General features: G+C 31.5%; 1 protein-coding gene across 1 annotated transcript in view; it reads right to left on the reverse strand.

Moving 5' to 3' along the window:
- LOC134727401 (GATOR complex protein Iml1-like) overlaps nucleotides 1-16,053 on the reverse strand; it is a 104,472-nt gene that overhangs the window by 31,500 nt on the left and 56,919 nt on the right. The window contains exons 29-35 of the mRNA XM_063591782.1: nucleotides 15,179-15,296; nucleotides 14,461-14,475; nucleotides 12,439-12,515; nucleotides 11,445-11,510; nucleotides 10,461-10,593; nucleotides 6,279-6,381; nucleotides 5,303-5,515 (exon numbers count right to left, since the gene is read on the reverse strand). Of these exons, the coding sequence (XP_063447852.1) occupies nucleotides 5,303-5,515; nucleotides 6,279-6,381; nucleotides 10,461-10,593; nucleotides 11,445-11,510; nucleotides 12,439-12,515; nucleotides 14,461-14,475; nucleotides 15,179-15,296 (725 nt within the window). The remainder of the gene's footprint in view (nucleotides 1-5,302; nucleotides 5,516-6,278; nucleotides 6,382-10,460; nucleotides 10,594-11,444; nucleotides 11,511-12,438; nucleotides 12,516-14,460; nucleotides 14,476-15,178; nucleotides 15,297-16,053) is intronic.

Raw genomic sequence — 16,053 nt, forward strand, 5'->3', positions numbered from 1 at the left:
TCATCCTCGTCGGAACGAAAGGTGGAAGGCCTCTTTTAAAAAATATAATTACCAATGGAAGAAGTAAGACTTTTTGTCTATCCGGTCTTTGTGTTAAATTCTTAATTATTTATCTGGTCGGGAATGCTATCTAAAACACTTATTTCTTCTGCAAAAAGGGGTGTCAGACACATTTTTTTCATCATACTGCTTTTATTACATTATAAATGTCTGGTTCCGTTCGATTCCGTTAAATACCAATTCCTCAGAGCAATTGGTACTTTGCGGAACGGAACGGAACGGAATAATAAATTAAAAAGTTTAAATCAGATTCAACTTGATTACTGTTTCTAATCCTCGTCGGCACGAGAGGTGGAAGGCCTCTTTTGAAAAATATAATTACCAATGGAAGGCGTAAGATTTTTTGTTTTTGTCTAAGCTGCCTTTGTTTTAAATTCTTAATTATTTATCTGGTCGGGAATGCTATCTAAAACACTTATTTCTTCTGCAAAAAGGGGTGTCAGACACATTTTTTTCATCATACTGCTTTTATTACATTATAAATGTCTGGTTCCGTTCGATTCCGTTAAATACCAATTCCTCAGAGCAATTGGTACTTTGCGGAACGGAACGGAACGGAATAATAAATTAAAAAGTTTAAATCAGATTCAACTTGATTACTGTTTCTAATCCTCGTCGGCACGAGAGGTGGAAGGCCTCTTTTGAAAAATATAATTACCAATGGAAGGAGTAAGATTTTTTGTTTTTGTCTAAGCTGCCTTTGTTTTAAATTCTTAATTATTTATCTGGTCGGGAATGCTATCTAAAACACTTATTTCTTCTGCAAAAAGGGGTGTCAGACACATTTTTTTCATCATACTGCTTTTATTACATTATAAATGTCTGGTTCCGTTCGATTCCGTTAAATACCAATTCCTCAGAGCAATTGGTACTTTGCGGAACGGAATAATAAATTAAAAAGTTTAAATCAGATTCAACTTGATTACTGTTTCTAATCCTCGTCGGCACGAGAGGTGGAAGGCCTCTTTTGAAAAATATAATTACCAATGGAAGGAGTAAGATTTTTTGTTTTTGTCTAAGCTGCCTTTGTTTTAAATTCTTAATTATTTATCTGGTCGGGAATGCTATCTAAAACACTTATTTCTTCTGCAAAAAGGGGTGTCAGACACATTTTTTTCATCATACTGCTTTTATTACATTATAAATGTCTGGTTCCGTTCGATTCCGTTAAATACCAATTCCTCAGAGCAATTGGTACTTTGCGGAACGGAACGGAACGGAATAATAAATTAAAAAGTTTAAATCAAATTCAACTTGATTACTGTTTCTAACCCTCGTCGGCACGAGAGGTGGAAGGCCTCTTTTAAAAAATATAATTACCAATGGAAGGAGTAAGACTTTTTGTCTATCCGGCCTTTGTGTTAAATTCTTAATTATTTATCTGGTCGGGAATGCTATCTAAAACACTTATTTCTTCTGCAAAAAGGGGTGTCAGACACATTTTTTTCATCATACTGCTTTTATTACATTATAAATGTCTGGTTCCGTTCGATTCCGTTAAATACCAATTCCTCAGAGCAATTGGTACTTTGCGGAACGGAACGGAACGGAATAATAAATTAAAAAGTTTAAATCAGATTCAACTTGATTACTGTTTCTAATCCTCGTCGGCACGAGAGGTGGAAGGCCTCTTTTGAAAAATATAATTACCAATGGAAGGAGTAAGATTTTTTGTTTTTGTCTAAGCTGCCTTTGTTTTAAATTCTTAATTATTTATCTGGTCGGGAATGCTATCTAAAACACTTATTTCTTCTGCAAAAAGAGGTGTCAGACACATTTTTTTCATCATACTGCTTTTATTACATTATAAATGTCTGGTTCCGTTCGATTCCGTTAAATACCAATTCCTCAGAGCAATTGGTACTTTGCGGAACGGAACGGAACGGAATAATAAATTAAAAAGTTTAAATCGGATTCAACTTGATCACTGTTTCTAATCCTCGTCGGAACGAAAGGTGGAAGGCCTCTTTTAAAAAATATAATTACCAATGGAAGAAGTAAGACTTTTTGTCTATCCGGTCTTTGTGTTAAATTCTTAATTATTTATCTGGTCGGGAATGCTATCTAAAACACTTATTTCTTCTGCAAAAAGGGGTGTCAGACACATTTTTTTCATCATACTGCTTTTATTACATTATAAATGTCTGGTTCCGTTCGATTCCGTTAAATACCAATTCCTCAGAGCAATTGGTACTTTGCGGAACGGAACGGAACGGAATAATAAATTAAAAAGTTTAAATCAGATTCAACTTGATTACTGTTTCTAATCCTCGTCGGCACGAGAGGTGGAAGGCCTCTTTTGAAAAATATAATTACCAATGGAAGGAGTAAGATTTTTTGTTTTTGTCTAAGCTGCCTTTGTTTTAAATTCTTAATTATTTATCTGGTCGGGAATGCTATCTAAAACACTTATTTCTTCTGCAAAAAGAGGTGTCAGACACATTTTTTTCATCATACTGCTTTTATTACATTATAAATGTCTGGTTCCGTTCGATTCCGTTAAATACCAATTCCTCAGAGCAATTGGTACTTTGCGGAACGGAACGGAACGGAATAATAAATTAAAAAGTTTAAATCGGATTCAACTTGATCACTGTTTCTCATCCTCGTCGGAACGAAAGATGGAAGGCCTCTTTTAAAAAATATAATTACCAATGGAAGAAGTAAGACTTTTTGTCTATCCGGTCTTTGTGTTAAATTCTTAATTATTTATCTGGTCGGGAATGCTATCTAAAACACTTATTTCTTCTGCAAAAAGGGGTGTCAGACACATTTTTTTCATCATACTGCTTTTATTACATTATAAATGTCTGGTTCCGTTCGATTCCGTTAAATACCAATTCCTCAGAGCAATTGGTACTTTGCGAAACGGAACGGAACGGAATAATAAATTAAAAAGTTTAAATCAGATTCAACTTGATTACTGTTTCTAACCCTCGTCGGCACGAGAGGTGGAAGGTCTCTTTTAAAAAATATAATTACCAATGGAAGGAGTAAGACTTTTTGTCTAAGCTGCCTTTGTTTTAAATTCTTAATTATTTATCTGGTCGGGAATGCTATCTAAAACACTTATTTCTTCTGCAAAAAGGGGTGTCAGACACATTTTTTTTATCATACTGCTTTTATTACATTATAAATGTCTGGTTCCGTTCGATTCCGTTAAATACCAATTCCTCAGAGCAATTGGTACTTTGCGGAACGGAACGGAACGGAATAATAAATTAAAAAGTTTAAATCAGATTCAACTTGATTACTGTTTCTAATCCTCCTCGGCACGAGAGGTGGAAGGCCTCTTTTAAAAAATATAATTACCAATGGAAGGAGTAAGACTTTTTGTCTAAGCTGCCTTTGTTTTAAATTCTTAATTATTTATCAGGTCGGGAATGCTATCTAAAACACTTATTTCTCGTGCAAAAAGGGGTGTCAGACAATTTTTGTTATCATACTGCTTTAATAACATTAAAGATGTCTGTTTCCGTTCGATTCCGTTAAATACCAATTCCTCAGAGCAATTGGTACTTTGCGGAACGGAACGGAACGGAATAATAAATTTAAAAAGTTAAAATCAGAACCAATGTTTCTAATCATCGTCGGAAAGGACGACGTGAGGTCAGTCTAGATATCATAATGCATGACTTGCAAATGCGTTAATTTCATGATAATTTATCAGGACAATCCGACATATTCATTTACAGAATAGTTCCCGATGTTATACATTATTGCACATTTCACCTGTGAAGATGAGATTAAGTATGCATTTGTGTTATTTGTATATGGAAAACCGTAAAACACAGAAATTTTAAAGTTTGTTTTGTTTTAAAGATTTTTCGAAATTTTGATAAATGCCCCCTTTGGATACCTTAAATCAAATTCTGTTCCGTTCCGTTCCGTTCCGTTCCGTTCCGTAAAGTACCAATAGCCTTATTTTCCAGACTCATTTGTAAAATAATGATTTTAAATCTTGGAACTAAGAAAAATGTAGAAAGTGAAGGCAAAAGCTAACATTGATCTGCAATAAAAATGAAGTTGAGCAAATTGCAATATATTCTGTTTTAAAAAAATACTTTTAAAGTATCAATCACCAAGATAAATTTTAAAGCTTTAAAGACGAACATTCAATATCATAGACTTGGTATAGATATCGTATAACAAACTGAATAAAATCATATATAAATAGATTAAAGTAGTACTACAATCTAGAGCATCAGCAAAGCGTTGTGAGATTCCACTCACCGTTATGTTTTATATTTAGAATCAAATCTGAAAGAAATTCTCACATAGACAAACAATCCTAAACATACAGAGTAGAATGATAATGTACACAGCTTGATTTTTTTTTCTCGGAATTATATTTTTCATTGATAAATTGGTTTGAGGAGTTGTTTATATTAAAGTTGTGATCTTTACTTCATTTCTAAGCTTTTAAAGATATGACACTATTTTCCTTGTCATTTGTCTTTTGAAAATTTTTGTTATGAATACTCAGATGAAAATTTGGAAAGCATGGAGCATATACTGTAAACCAACTTATTTTCGCGACTTTCGCGAGAAGAAAAATGATGCAAATATAAATTGTCGCGAATATGTAAACCTTGGATCTTACCTTATCAAACTTCATCAAGTAAATCAGATTGCAAAATTAAATAGCCGCGAAGTGGTGAAGAAAGGATAAAACGCGAAATAAAGTATCCGCGAAAAATAAGTTGGTTTACAGTATATGTTTTCAACAAGAACTTTGAATAGAACGATTTATAGGTTTTTAGGTAAACTTTTTCTAAAGATAAATTTTAGTGCATATAAAAAAAGAAGAGTTAAACAAAATGATTTATTAACACTTACTTAGTAATTTTATTGTTCTTTTTATCATGAACATATTCTTCTGATATGTCTATATGAGCTGCTTGGGATAGAACTGGATCTTATGCACGTATATATGTACATGCTTAAGATTTTGAAAGATTTTGTAAAATTCAAATTAGAAATAAATGATTAATTTTGGTCTAGTTTTGTATTCTTCTAAGAACATATCAATTTTCAAAAAAGGTTACAGACATTGCATAGAGATTTCTTTCAACTGAAAAAGGTTGACATATGTATTGATATTTATTTGCATAAGGTCGATTTCTATCCATTGCAGCTTATGTATTGAATTGTATACTAACAATAACCTCAATCATATACATTGTATATTTAAACCTTAACCTAAGCATCATTTTTTTTAATAAAGTTATATTATTTTTACCTGATTGTTGACCCCAGCCTTGACTCCTAAAAGACAATCCCGTCTGTGTTCTCCAATCATCATTTTCAGCATCTATTATATTATCATATGGTCTTGAGGATCCGTCATCACCTAGGTGAAATTTATCCTTTGATTGATTCCTATTAGACGTTGATACCACAACTTCACACCACTCATTCTCAAAAGTACTGTTATAAACCATGAATTCTGGAGCTTGAAAAACAAATATTAACAAATTCATATTTACATAGAGTACAGCAATTTGCTATTAAGAATAAGAAAGGTTGACACTAAAATTGTTGATCTTACAGATGTTTATAATTATATTTTGAGGATTATATACCCTTGTGTTGATTCAATGCTAACATATGAACATTTTATAGAAAACCCACAGCCTTTCCCCTTGTACTCTCATATTTGGCGAGTTGATGACTGATAGATATAGGATTATTGCATGCAGTGCTAGCATTGATTTCCTTAAAAGAAATTTATTATTGTAGTTATTGGTTATAACAAATAAAAAAATTGAGCAAATCATGTACACCTTTTAGGGTGAGCTCGACTTTAGTGACTCAGCAGGAGGTATTTTTGAATTTACAGGTTGGTTAGAACTTTTTGTAAAAAATAAACACTAGCACATTATAGAAAAGCAAGTGAGTAATCAATGTTTCAAATTTTATAACAAAAATCTCTTAAAAAAGTTTATTTGCCACCAAGTCCTCTTTTTCTTATAAATGCAAGGACACAGTAAATAAAAATACTTTGCATCAAGTTTACCCTCAGTATATGTACAAAATGGCCTATCTCTATTATTCATTATATCTGTAGTTTTAATACAATTGAAGTTTAAAAATTTCATGCAAAAATAGCTACAGAAGGGGCATAACCCTTAAAACAAATGTGAGTATTTCATTGTAAAGTGCTTTTTCTTGGTAGCATGAATGAAACTGGAATAACTTTCACAATGTGCACCTACCTTTTTCTTTGTTAGGAATAACACAGTACAAGTAGAAGCCATAGATAAATTTATGTTTAGGATTTCCTGAGGCATGCACAATCACCTGATCATCAATTAATCTCTGAAACAGAAAACATCAGTAATCAGGATGTTCATACATACAGAGACATATAATACAAGAGATTGGCAACTCGTAGTAGAGTCTATATAACGGCCAATGAAATCACTTAGGTACTGGAAGTGCTTTGGATTATGATGTGACCTGGGATGAAGGAGGATCGAGATGAGAAAATTCCGCCATTGTTGTAAAGAGGGACGATACCCTTACAGATTTTTTTTCTCGTTTATGTCTATTGCTTTCACAGCTAAAGCATGTAAGTATATTCAAAAGATACATCTAACTAGTTCCACCGATTTGTTTATACTATAATGTGCTGAGATGATGATAATAATCCAATGCAGACCTATTTAAATTCGGTCCATTCAGCTTCCCCTCTTTCAATGCTATAGAACCGGTGTGACCCACCATTTTATTTTCATAAAACTTGGAAATTTACGATAATATATGCAATTTTATAGTGTTATTCTACTCCCGATTGTTATTCCATTAAAATGATACTATTTTCGTTTATTTTGATCAAATAGTGTTTTCATAAAATACCATCAAAGGTGATTTATTTATTTTTCACATTAATACTCAAATCCAGCTTTGTGAGAACTACCTTTTTTTCATAAAACTTAGAAATTTACGATTATACATGCAATTCCATAGTGTTATTCTTTTCCCCGATTGTTATCTTGTTAAAATGATACTATTTTCGTATACTTTGATTAAATAGTGTTTTCATAAAATACCATCAAAGGTGATTTATTTTGTTCACATTGATACCCAAACCCGGCTATGCGGGACTTACCTTTTTTCATAAAACTTAGAAATTATAGAGGAAATATGCATTTTAATGAGCCTGTATTTATTCTAAATGTTTCCTTGTTAAAATAAGATCAGCGGGGCATATATTTGTATTACCATGGACATGTAGACATTCCCAATTTATTTCTCTTTTCTTTGTAAATTTTCCCCATCATTCTCTATTCTTTATTTATTTTAGCACCCCATCATTCTCCAATCTTGATATTTTGATAAGATGTTTCCTCTTGTCCTTACTTCTCTGATTTCAAATACGCAGTTATTCCGATACTCTTTTGTATGAATGAAGGACAGTGCCAGAAAGTCACAGGACAAAAAGTCACAATTCATTTTTTCTGATTATTTTCCTTGAACAAAAAACACTTATTTCTATTCTTGAACTATTGTATACAAACCAACTTTGTAAAATTGTTTATCAGGTCAAGATCTATCTGCCCTGAAATTTTCAGATGAATCAGACAACCCATTGTTGGGTTGCTGCCCCTGAATTGGTAATTTTAGGGAAATTTTGCTGTTTTTGGTTATTATCTTGAATATTATTATAGATAGAGATAAACTTCAAACAGCAATAATGTTCAGCAAAGTAAGATTTACAAATAAGTCAACATGACCAAAATGGTCAGTTGACCCCTTTAGGAGTTATTGCCCTTTAAAGTCAATTTTTAACCATTTTTCGTAAATTTTATTTATCTTTTACAAAAATCTTCTCCTCTGAAACTGCTAGGCCAAATTAAACCAAACTTGGCCACAATCATCATTGAGGTATCTAGTTTAAAAATTGTGTCAGGTGACCCGCCAAACCAACCAAGATGGCTGCCATGGCTAAAAATAGAACATAGGGGCAAAAGGCAGTTTTGGGCTTATAACTCAGAAACCAAAGCGTTTAGAGCAAATCTGACAGTGGTAAAATTGTAAATCAGATCAAAATCTATCTGCCCTGAAATTTTCTGATAAATTGGACAACCCGTTTTAGGGTTGCTGTTCCTGAATTGGTAATTTTAAGGAAATTTTGCTGTTTTTTGTTATTACTTTGAATATTATTATAGATAGAGATAAACTGTAAACAGCAATAATGTTCAGCAAAGTAAGATTTACAAATTAGTCAACATGACCAAAATGGTCAAGTGACCCTTTTAAGAATTATTGCCCTTTAATGTAAATTTTTAACCATTTTTCGTAAATTTTATATATCTTTTACAAACATCTTCTCCTGAAACTGCTTGGCCAAATTAATCCAAACTTGGCCACAATCATCTTTGGGGTATCTAGTTTAAAAAATGTGTGGCGTGACCTGCCAAACCAACCAAGATGGCCGACATGGCTAAAAATAGAACATAGGGGTAAAACACAGTTTTTGGCTTATAACTAAAAAACCAAAGCATTTAGAGCAAATCTGACATGAGGTAAAATTGTTTATCAGGTGAAGATCTATCTCCTCTACAATTTTCAGATGAATCGGACAACCTGATGTTGGGTTGCTGCCCCTGAATTGGTAATTTTAAGGAAATTTTGCTGTTTTTGGTTATTATCTTGAATATTATTATAGATAGAGATAAACTGTAAACAGCAATAATGTTCAGCAAAGTAAGATCTACAAATGAATCAACATGACCAAAACGGTCAATTGACCCGACCCCTTAGGAGTTATTGTCCTTTTAAGTCAATTTTTAACAATTTTCATAAAATTTGTAAATTTTTACTAACATTGTCCACTGAAACTACTGGGCCAAGTTCATTATAGATAGAGATAATTGTAAGCAGCAAGAATGTTTCAGTAAAGTAAGATGTACAAACACATCACCATCACCAAAACACAATTTTGTCAGGAATCCATCTGCTTCCTTTGTTTAATATTCACATAGACCAAGGTGAGCGACACAGGCATTTTAGAGCCTCTAGTTCAAATATAGTAACACATTTCGTAACTTTAATATGAATATATGTTTTAAAGATATTTCTCTTATATATATACAAACAATTATCAAAAGATTATTTGGGATTTTTTTGTCTTGTGACTTGAACAGATTTGTAAGTAACAATTAATGTGATTTGAATATGTGTAATCTCTGAAACAGAAAACATCAGTAATCAGGATGTTCATATGTGGTACCTGAACAGATTTGTAAGTAACAATTAACCCTTTTGCCGGGATTCACGTTTCAGACAGCTGACGCTGAGTCCCGTTTTACCGGGATTGGAATACCTCTTATATTTTTCCCGCTCAAAACAATGCAAACATGAGTTATCTTTCTTTGATAAATACCCAGATGAAAGTGTAAACATGGCGCTTCCATTTGTTGAAAACCGTGTCAAAATCAGAGGAAATTTACGGAATTTACGAGAATTTGAAATGAGGGAACATTTTTTGAAAGAATATGGAAGAATTGAAGCCAAACTAGTATACTTTTTTGACATAAAAAATAGTTTTATGTACAAAACACTTGGAATGGACATCTTTCAGTGTGAGGAATTTGTACAGCCTCATAAATTTTTTTAAAATTTTGCCGTTTTGGGTTAAAAAATTATGATTTGGAGTAAAAAAGCTGAATTTTGCGAATTTCACATAAATAATGCCGAAAATTTGAAAATTTGAATATTTTATGAAGAAAAAATTATCAAAGCATGAACAAAACTATGAACATGGTGTTAGTGAATGACAAAGTGAAGAGGGATTAATATAAGTTGCAAAACTTGTTTCCCAATCCACTCTAAATAAATATGTTTAAACTATTAAACTAGTGAATGACAAAAATACACAAATAACTAAAAACAGATACAGTATTTGAATGGATTACCCTCCCCTTTTCTTATATTTCTATAGCACATGTAAACAAAGCATACACAAAGCAATCAATTTGTCAACATTATTTAAGTAAATCCTCTAACATATATCTTTCAGATGAAAGAGTGAATAGGTGTAAATACACAGGAAATCGGTATGAATAAATGTTTTAGATACTATTTTTTTACCATGTATAGATTATTATGTAAAAATATATTTTTACCATGTCTACATTATAATGTAAAAATATAAGTGAAACAACACCTGAAGTGGTGATTGTGCAGTAGGGTACAAGGAGTGGATACCACTAGGTATTCACAGTCATCTTGAAAAGAATGAACATGTAAACCATCATGATGACGCCTATCTATAGGTGAAACATGTCAACCAAACAAACAGATAATTTGAAGTAAAAACTTGAGTGTTGTTATGTTTATTGTCTACATGTCTACATTACTAAGTTTATAGTGATTCTGTTTTATCTACAAACCTGCATTAATACTATAGCTGCTGTGATAGTTTTAATGCCCTCTACTTCCTGTACACACCAATTAACAGCTTCCTCAGCTATAAAACAGTTGTGGGGTAATCCTGGTTGTTTAGACAGTAATGGTAAACCAAATCTGAAACATACGAAAACGGTTATACAAGTTATTGCATAATATGTACAACTAATTTCAGAAGAATACATCGAGTATGTCAGTAAAGGTAGAATCTTTGGTTTGTTTGCTTGTTAGCTGAACCGTGAAGTCATTATTAGGTTAGGTATACTACCCTCCTTTCAGTGAAGTTTAATCCTACAAACAGGTATATTGGTTATCTGTCGGAATAGTCTACTCTTAAAGGAGGGTAGTTTAATTAACCTAATAATGACTTCATGGTTCAACTAGACGGCATGCTCATCAAAAGATATTTCCTTTACCTACACACTCAATTCATTCTGCTGTAAGAGCATACTTAAGCTAATTTTCATTCAGACAAACCAATCAAGCAAGTAATCCCTGCATATGCAAGCTCAATGTTTAGCTATTGTCTCAGGTAAAAAAAAATTATGTTAAATTCAACAATTTATTATGGTCTTAAACTCATCATCTTTCTTCAATCAATTAACTATGTCTTTTTTGTTGATATACAAGTACCCGGCCCTGTCCACTCTGTGTTTTTGTTTGATGTTTTTCTATTCGTATTGATCTGATATCCATGAGTTAGGCCTTTTTCAACTGATTTTTATAGTTTGTTGTTATGCTGTACTGTCCACACACTATCCTAAATTAGGGGATCCTGCTAGCATGTTAAACCCTGCCACATTATGTATGTATGTGTCTGTCCCAAGTCAGGAGCTGTATAGGCGTTGATCATTGTTGAAGGCCATACAGTGACCTATAGTTGTAAATTTCTGTGTCATTTTGTCTCTTGTGGAGAGTTCCTCATTGGCAATCATACCACATCTTCTTTTTTATATTTGATAACTTACTGATTATCAACCATTATTTCTGCAATTTTTATTGATGGAGTGCTGCCTGTTACTGTTTCTTTTTGCCTAAAAAATACAAATATATACATTGAAAAAAAAACAAAAACAGAAATATGATCAAAATAAATACATTCAGGCTATACAATCTATCTTCTTTTTTTTTGCTATGTTATCCAGATAGTTCTGAGTAGGTGTATAAATAAAAGGAGATAGCACCTAAATTACACAAACATTAAAAACACATCAAGGGTAAAACTCCTTTAAAAAGTTTTTAAAAAAATAATTGAAAAAGGAGAAGGAAATCAGTTTTTTTTTCATATCTTTCTGAAGTTAATTAAAATATTAGGCTTTTTCAAAATACATTTTATTCTAACAGAGGCATTATAAAAAAGTTTTTGTTATTTTTTTTTGACAAGATCCCTTTCATTACCCTATACATGTATGTCCATACTAAGATTGGATTTTTTTGAAGTCTCTGAATTTTAAAATTTTAAAGTGAGCATCTGCCAGTAAAATCTTGTAAGACTATTTTGTAATACTATGCAGCAGCTTTGTATGTGAATAAATCAACCAATTGAATTGACTATAAAAAATTCATACACTTCAAATCTTACTGATGACATTATAATATTTTAAATACTGATGAATCTGCAGATGCAACACTGTCATTAATACAGAATATTGACTCACTGGACAATACAGAATATTGACTCACTGGACAATACAGAAAAATCTACTTTTATAATTGCACTGTGCTGTAAATTCAAAATTATTGCAAGGTTTTTATTAATGCGAAAAATGTGACAAGTTGTAAACACAATAATTTGAACTCACATTTTTTAATATTTTATATAAATTAAACAATATTTTTCTCAAAATCTTAAAACATTAAAAATTGCATGTAAGTCTTAAAAGACAAAATCGCAATAATAAATGCATGCCATAATTTCCGAATTTACAGTATTTGTTCTATGCCATTCTAAATATAGCAAACCTTGTCTGTGGAGTATCTGATTGTTTAGTTGTCTCCCCTTGTGGTGGTGCTGGACTTTGGACTTGATCACCAGAATTCTGAGAACAAACAAAAGTCAAGAAGTATTTGATTATTTTTGTATACACAGGTACATCAAATACAATACAGTTACTGTCTTTTGTTTCGGTAAATGAGTGTTTTTCTTGACTTTTGAAAAACTGATATTTACCGAGGCAAACAGCCAAAGTGAATGTCACTAGGTTTTTCAAAAGTCAATTAAACCACATATTTACCGAAACAAAAGACAGCAATTGTTTTATTCCATGTTCCGAGACAGAATAATATATGTAAAATAACAGTTATTTACAAAAACCAACTTAACGTCAAACATTGTATTTGTTATTATACAGTTAAAAGCATGCGATGTTTAGCATGGTGAATATACTTTTTCCACAGGTGAATAAGCTTATTTATACAAAATCTAATTCATATAGAAAAACCTACTAAAGTTCTATCATTATGGAATATTATCAAGTAATTTTTTTTAGGTGGTGCCATTATCGTTAGACAGACCAGCTTATCGATTTCATGAGTAGTAAATTTCATTTAGACTCATTTAAAGAGGCATGGTAGACAACAGTCAAATAAAAATCTTGCCATAAGTCTTTTTTTATCCAATCAAAATCCATGAATTTGTTGCTGTTCAACTTTCAATGTCATGACCTTCGTGTTTGAATTATGAGCATCACTTACTCTGAACTTACTGTTTTTTGTTGTTATCAGTTTTAAGTAATTGTCATTTAAAAAAAAGTAGCGTCACTATTTCAAATTATACAAAATGGGTTATTCAATTATTTATTAGTAATTCAAAAAGGCTTATATCAACTAAGATAAAGCTTTCATAATGACAATACATTGAAATCATTTCATTTTTTTAAAGTATGCAAATGTATAAGTATTATTACAGGCATAATTGTAGTATTATAGCATGACATTATTTGATTTTTTTTAACCAAATCTTAGCATATTAAAATTGATCAGCAATAACTATTTTAGATAAGAGTTAAAACTTTTGTTCCCTCCATTTTATTACTTATATTGATATAAACAAACATAAGCTTGATCCCAACTATATATAACTGCCAACTTACAAGTTCCCTTTCGTCAAATTAGTTCAGATAGCTTGATCTTTAAGAATAAGTTGGAAATGTGTTTTAATTTTACAGGTTTTTTTTTTTTTTAAATTATTAAAGAAAAAAAAATATAGTAAAAAGCAAATAACCAACATTACAAAATTTTAGCATTTACTGTACAAAACATGACATAGAATAGTCCTAAAATTGAGTATTTCGAACAAAGGAGTAGGTCCGGTAAGGATCGATTTTGGCCTCAAATTTCAGTTTAATCTGACGAAAGATTTTGACCACTTTTTAAACACTTAAGTGTCTATTTCATTTGATTCAATTATTGTTTGTGAAAGATTTAAACTCTTTTAGTCATTAAAAGCGATCCGATTTAAGCTAAAATAAGAAAAATCTACCAAATATGCGAAAAAATGCCACTTTTCAGATAGTTTTTGTCAAAAATGAAAGTGGCCGCATCCGTGTTCATCCTAAATCTTTATATATGTTATGTATTATCATCAAATACAACTTCAATTTCAATATTTTGGATGAACACGAATGCGGCCACTTTCTTTTGACAAGGAAACCGTCTAAAATTTAACTAAAATGCTGGAATTGTGAAGATTTCAGTAATTTAGCATGACTTAATGGTGCTAGTACTCAATATATGTGCATTGTATTGTCAAAAGCAGCCAATATTTATGTAGCAGAACCATTCTACTATCCAATAAAAAACTAAAAGTTTACATTTTAACAATTTTGTAAAACTGCTATATTTTGGGGCCAAAAAGGGCTCTTACCGGACCTACTCCTTTCTAAGTTGGCAGATATATAGGTGATTTCAAAAATAGAACTGAAATAAGCAAAAAATAGAAAAACAAGCAACATAATTCTTTTTAATAACTTCAACATTACTTACAATACTACTGGCATGCTACAACATTTATTATCATATTCTTATTTATTCAACAATCTGCTTTGTCTCTAGCTAACATCCATATTCATCCAAATAATATTAGAATTTCGACGACTGATTTGATCTTTTAATTTTTTGTGTTCTTTTTAACAAATAAATAGAAAGTTTGCATGATCAAGACAACCATAAAACATAATAAATTAATTCTGATTCCCCTCTATAGTAGGTTTAGATATAAGTCTAAAATTCACCTTTTTAGAATCAAAAGGATTATAGGTAATCTCAGTGTTCGTACACCAAAATGTGGTGTACGGCAGGCTTTGGAAATTTTACCCTGAATAAACTAGATTCTGAAACAGTGAATTGAAGATCATTGTTGACCATGTTTTATAAACTTATATCTCTATAATATATAATCTGCCACACTTGAACTATAGTAAGTTATCATTTCACCATTTTATTGTAAGACATTTATCTAATGACATCAATATTTTAGGGGAATGTCTGTAATGGCCAGTAATTATGGAAAATAGAGCTTTGCTTTAACCTTTAAAACTCTAATTATGATGAAGTCCTGCTTGCTTTAAATGGCCTAAAATGAAATTTTGCATGGATTCATGTTAAAATAAAATTTCCTGCATTCAAAGCTTTAATCTGCGCCCACACCATGAAATTCATTAGATATATAGCTAATTCATATAATACTAAATATGTAAATTACCTTTAACCTTCTTTCCTGTGAAGTCCTCTTAAGTTTATTCAGAGTTTCCAGATATCTGATGAAGCCATGTACATAGTTACCAGTATCTGTATCCGATATCTCTGTGTAGATATCACACCTACAATATGTCGACATATTTTTTTAGTATGGCTTTATCTTATTCCTCTTATTTCAATTTCAGCACTCAAATCTATGTTTGAACATTTCTCTGCTTCAAGTGTTTTTATGGCTATTAATTCAAACAGCTAGATATATTTTTGTTCTGTATGAATAGTTTCTCATATATAAACTGAAGTGGTGAAAATATGAAAATCTAATAAAGTAAAAATATAATACTGTATCTACAAAAACTGCCAGTTTGTTAAAGTTTATAAGTCAAAACTTATACCTGTTTGGTTTATAGATAAATATAATGGTATGATACTAAACCCCTAACGGAAAGGATTGTGCCTGATATTCATATGATGAAATCATAATCTTTCAATCAGTTTAATTGAAGTCTGGAGCTGGCAGTTAACTGCTAGTAGTCTGTTGTTATTTATGTATAATTGTCATTTTGTTTATTTTCTTTGGTTACATCTTCTGACATCAGACTTGGACTTCTCCTGAATTGAATTTTAAATGTACGTATTGTTATGCGTTTACTTTTCTACTTTGGCTAGAGGTATAGGGGGAGGGTTGAGATCTCATAAACATGTTTAACGCCCGCCGCATTTTTGCGCCTGTCCCAATTCAGGAGCCTCTGGCCTTTGTTAGTCTTGTATTATTTTAATTTTAGTTTCTTGTGTACAATTTGGAAATTAGTATGGTGTTCATTATCACTGAACTAGTATATATTTGTTTAGGGGCCAGCTGAAGGACGCCTCAGGGTGCAG

The sequence above is a fragment of the Mytilus trossulus genome, chromosome 8, assembly GCF_036588685.1.
Source record: "Mytilus trossulus isolate FHL-02 chromosome 8, PNRI_Mtr1.1.1.hap1, whole genome shotgun sequence".
Classification (NCBI taxonomy): domain Eukaryota; kingdom Metazoa; phylum Mollusca; class Bivalvia; order Mytilida; family Mytilidae; genus Mytilus; species Mytilus trossulus.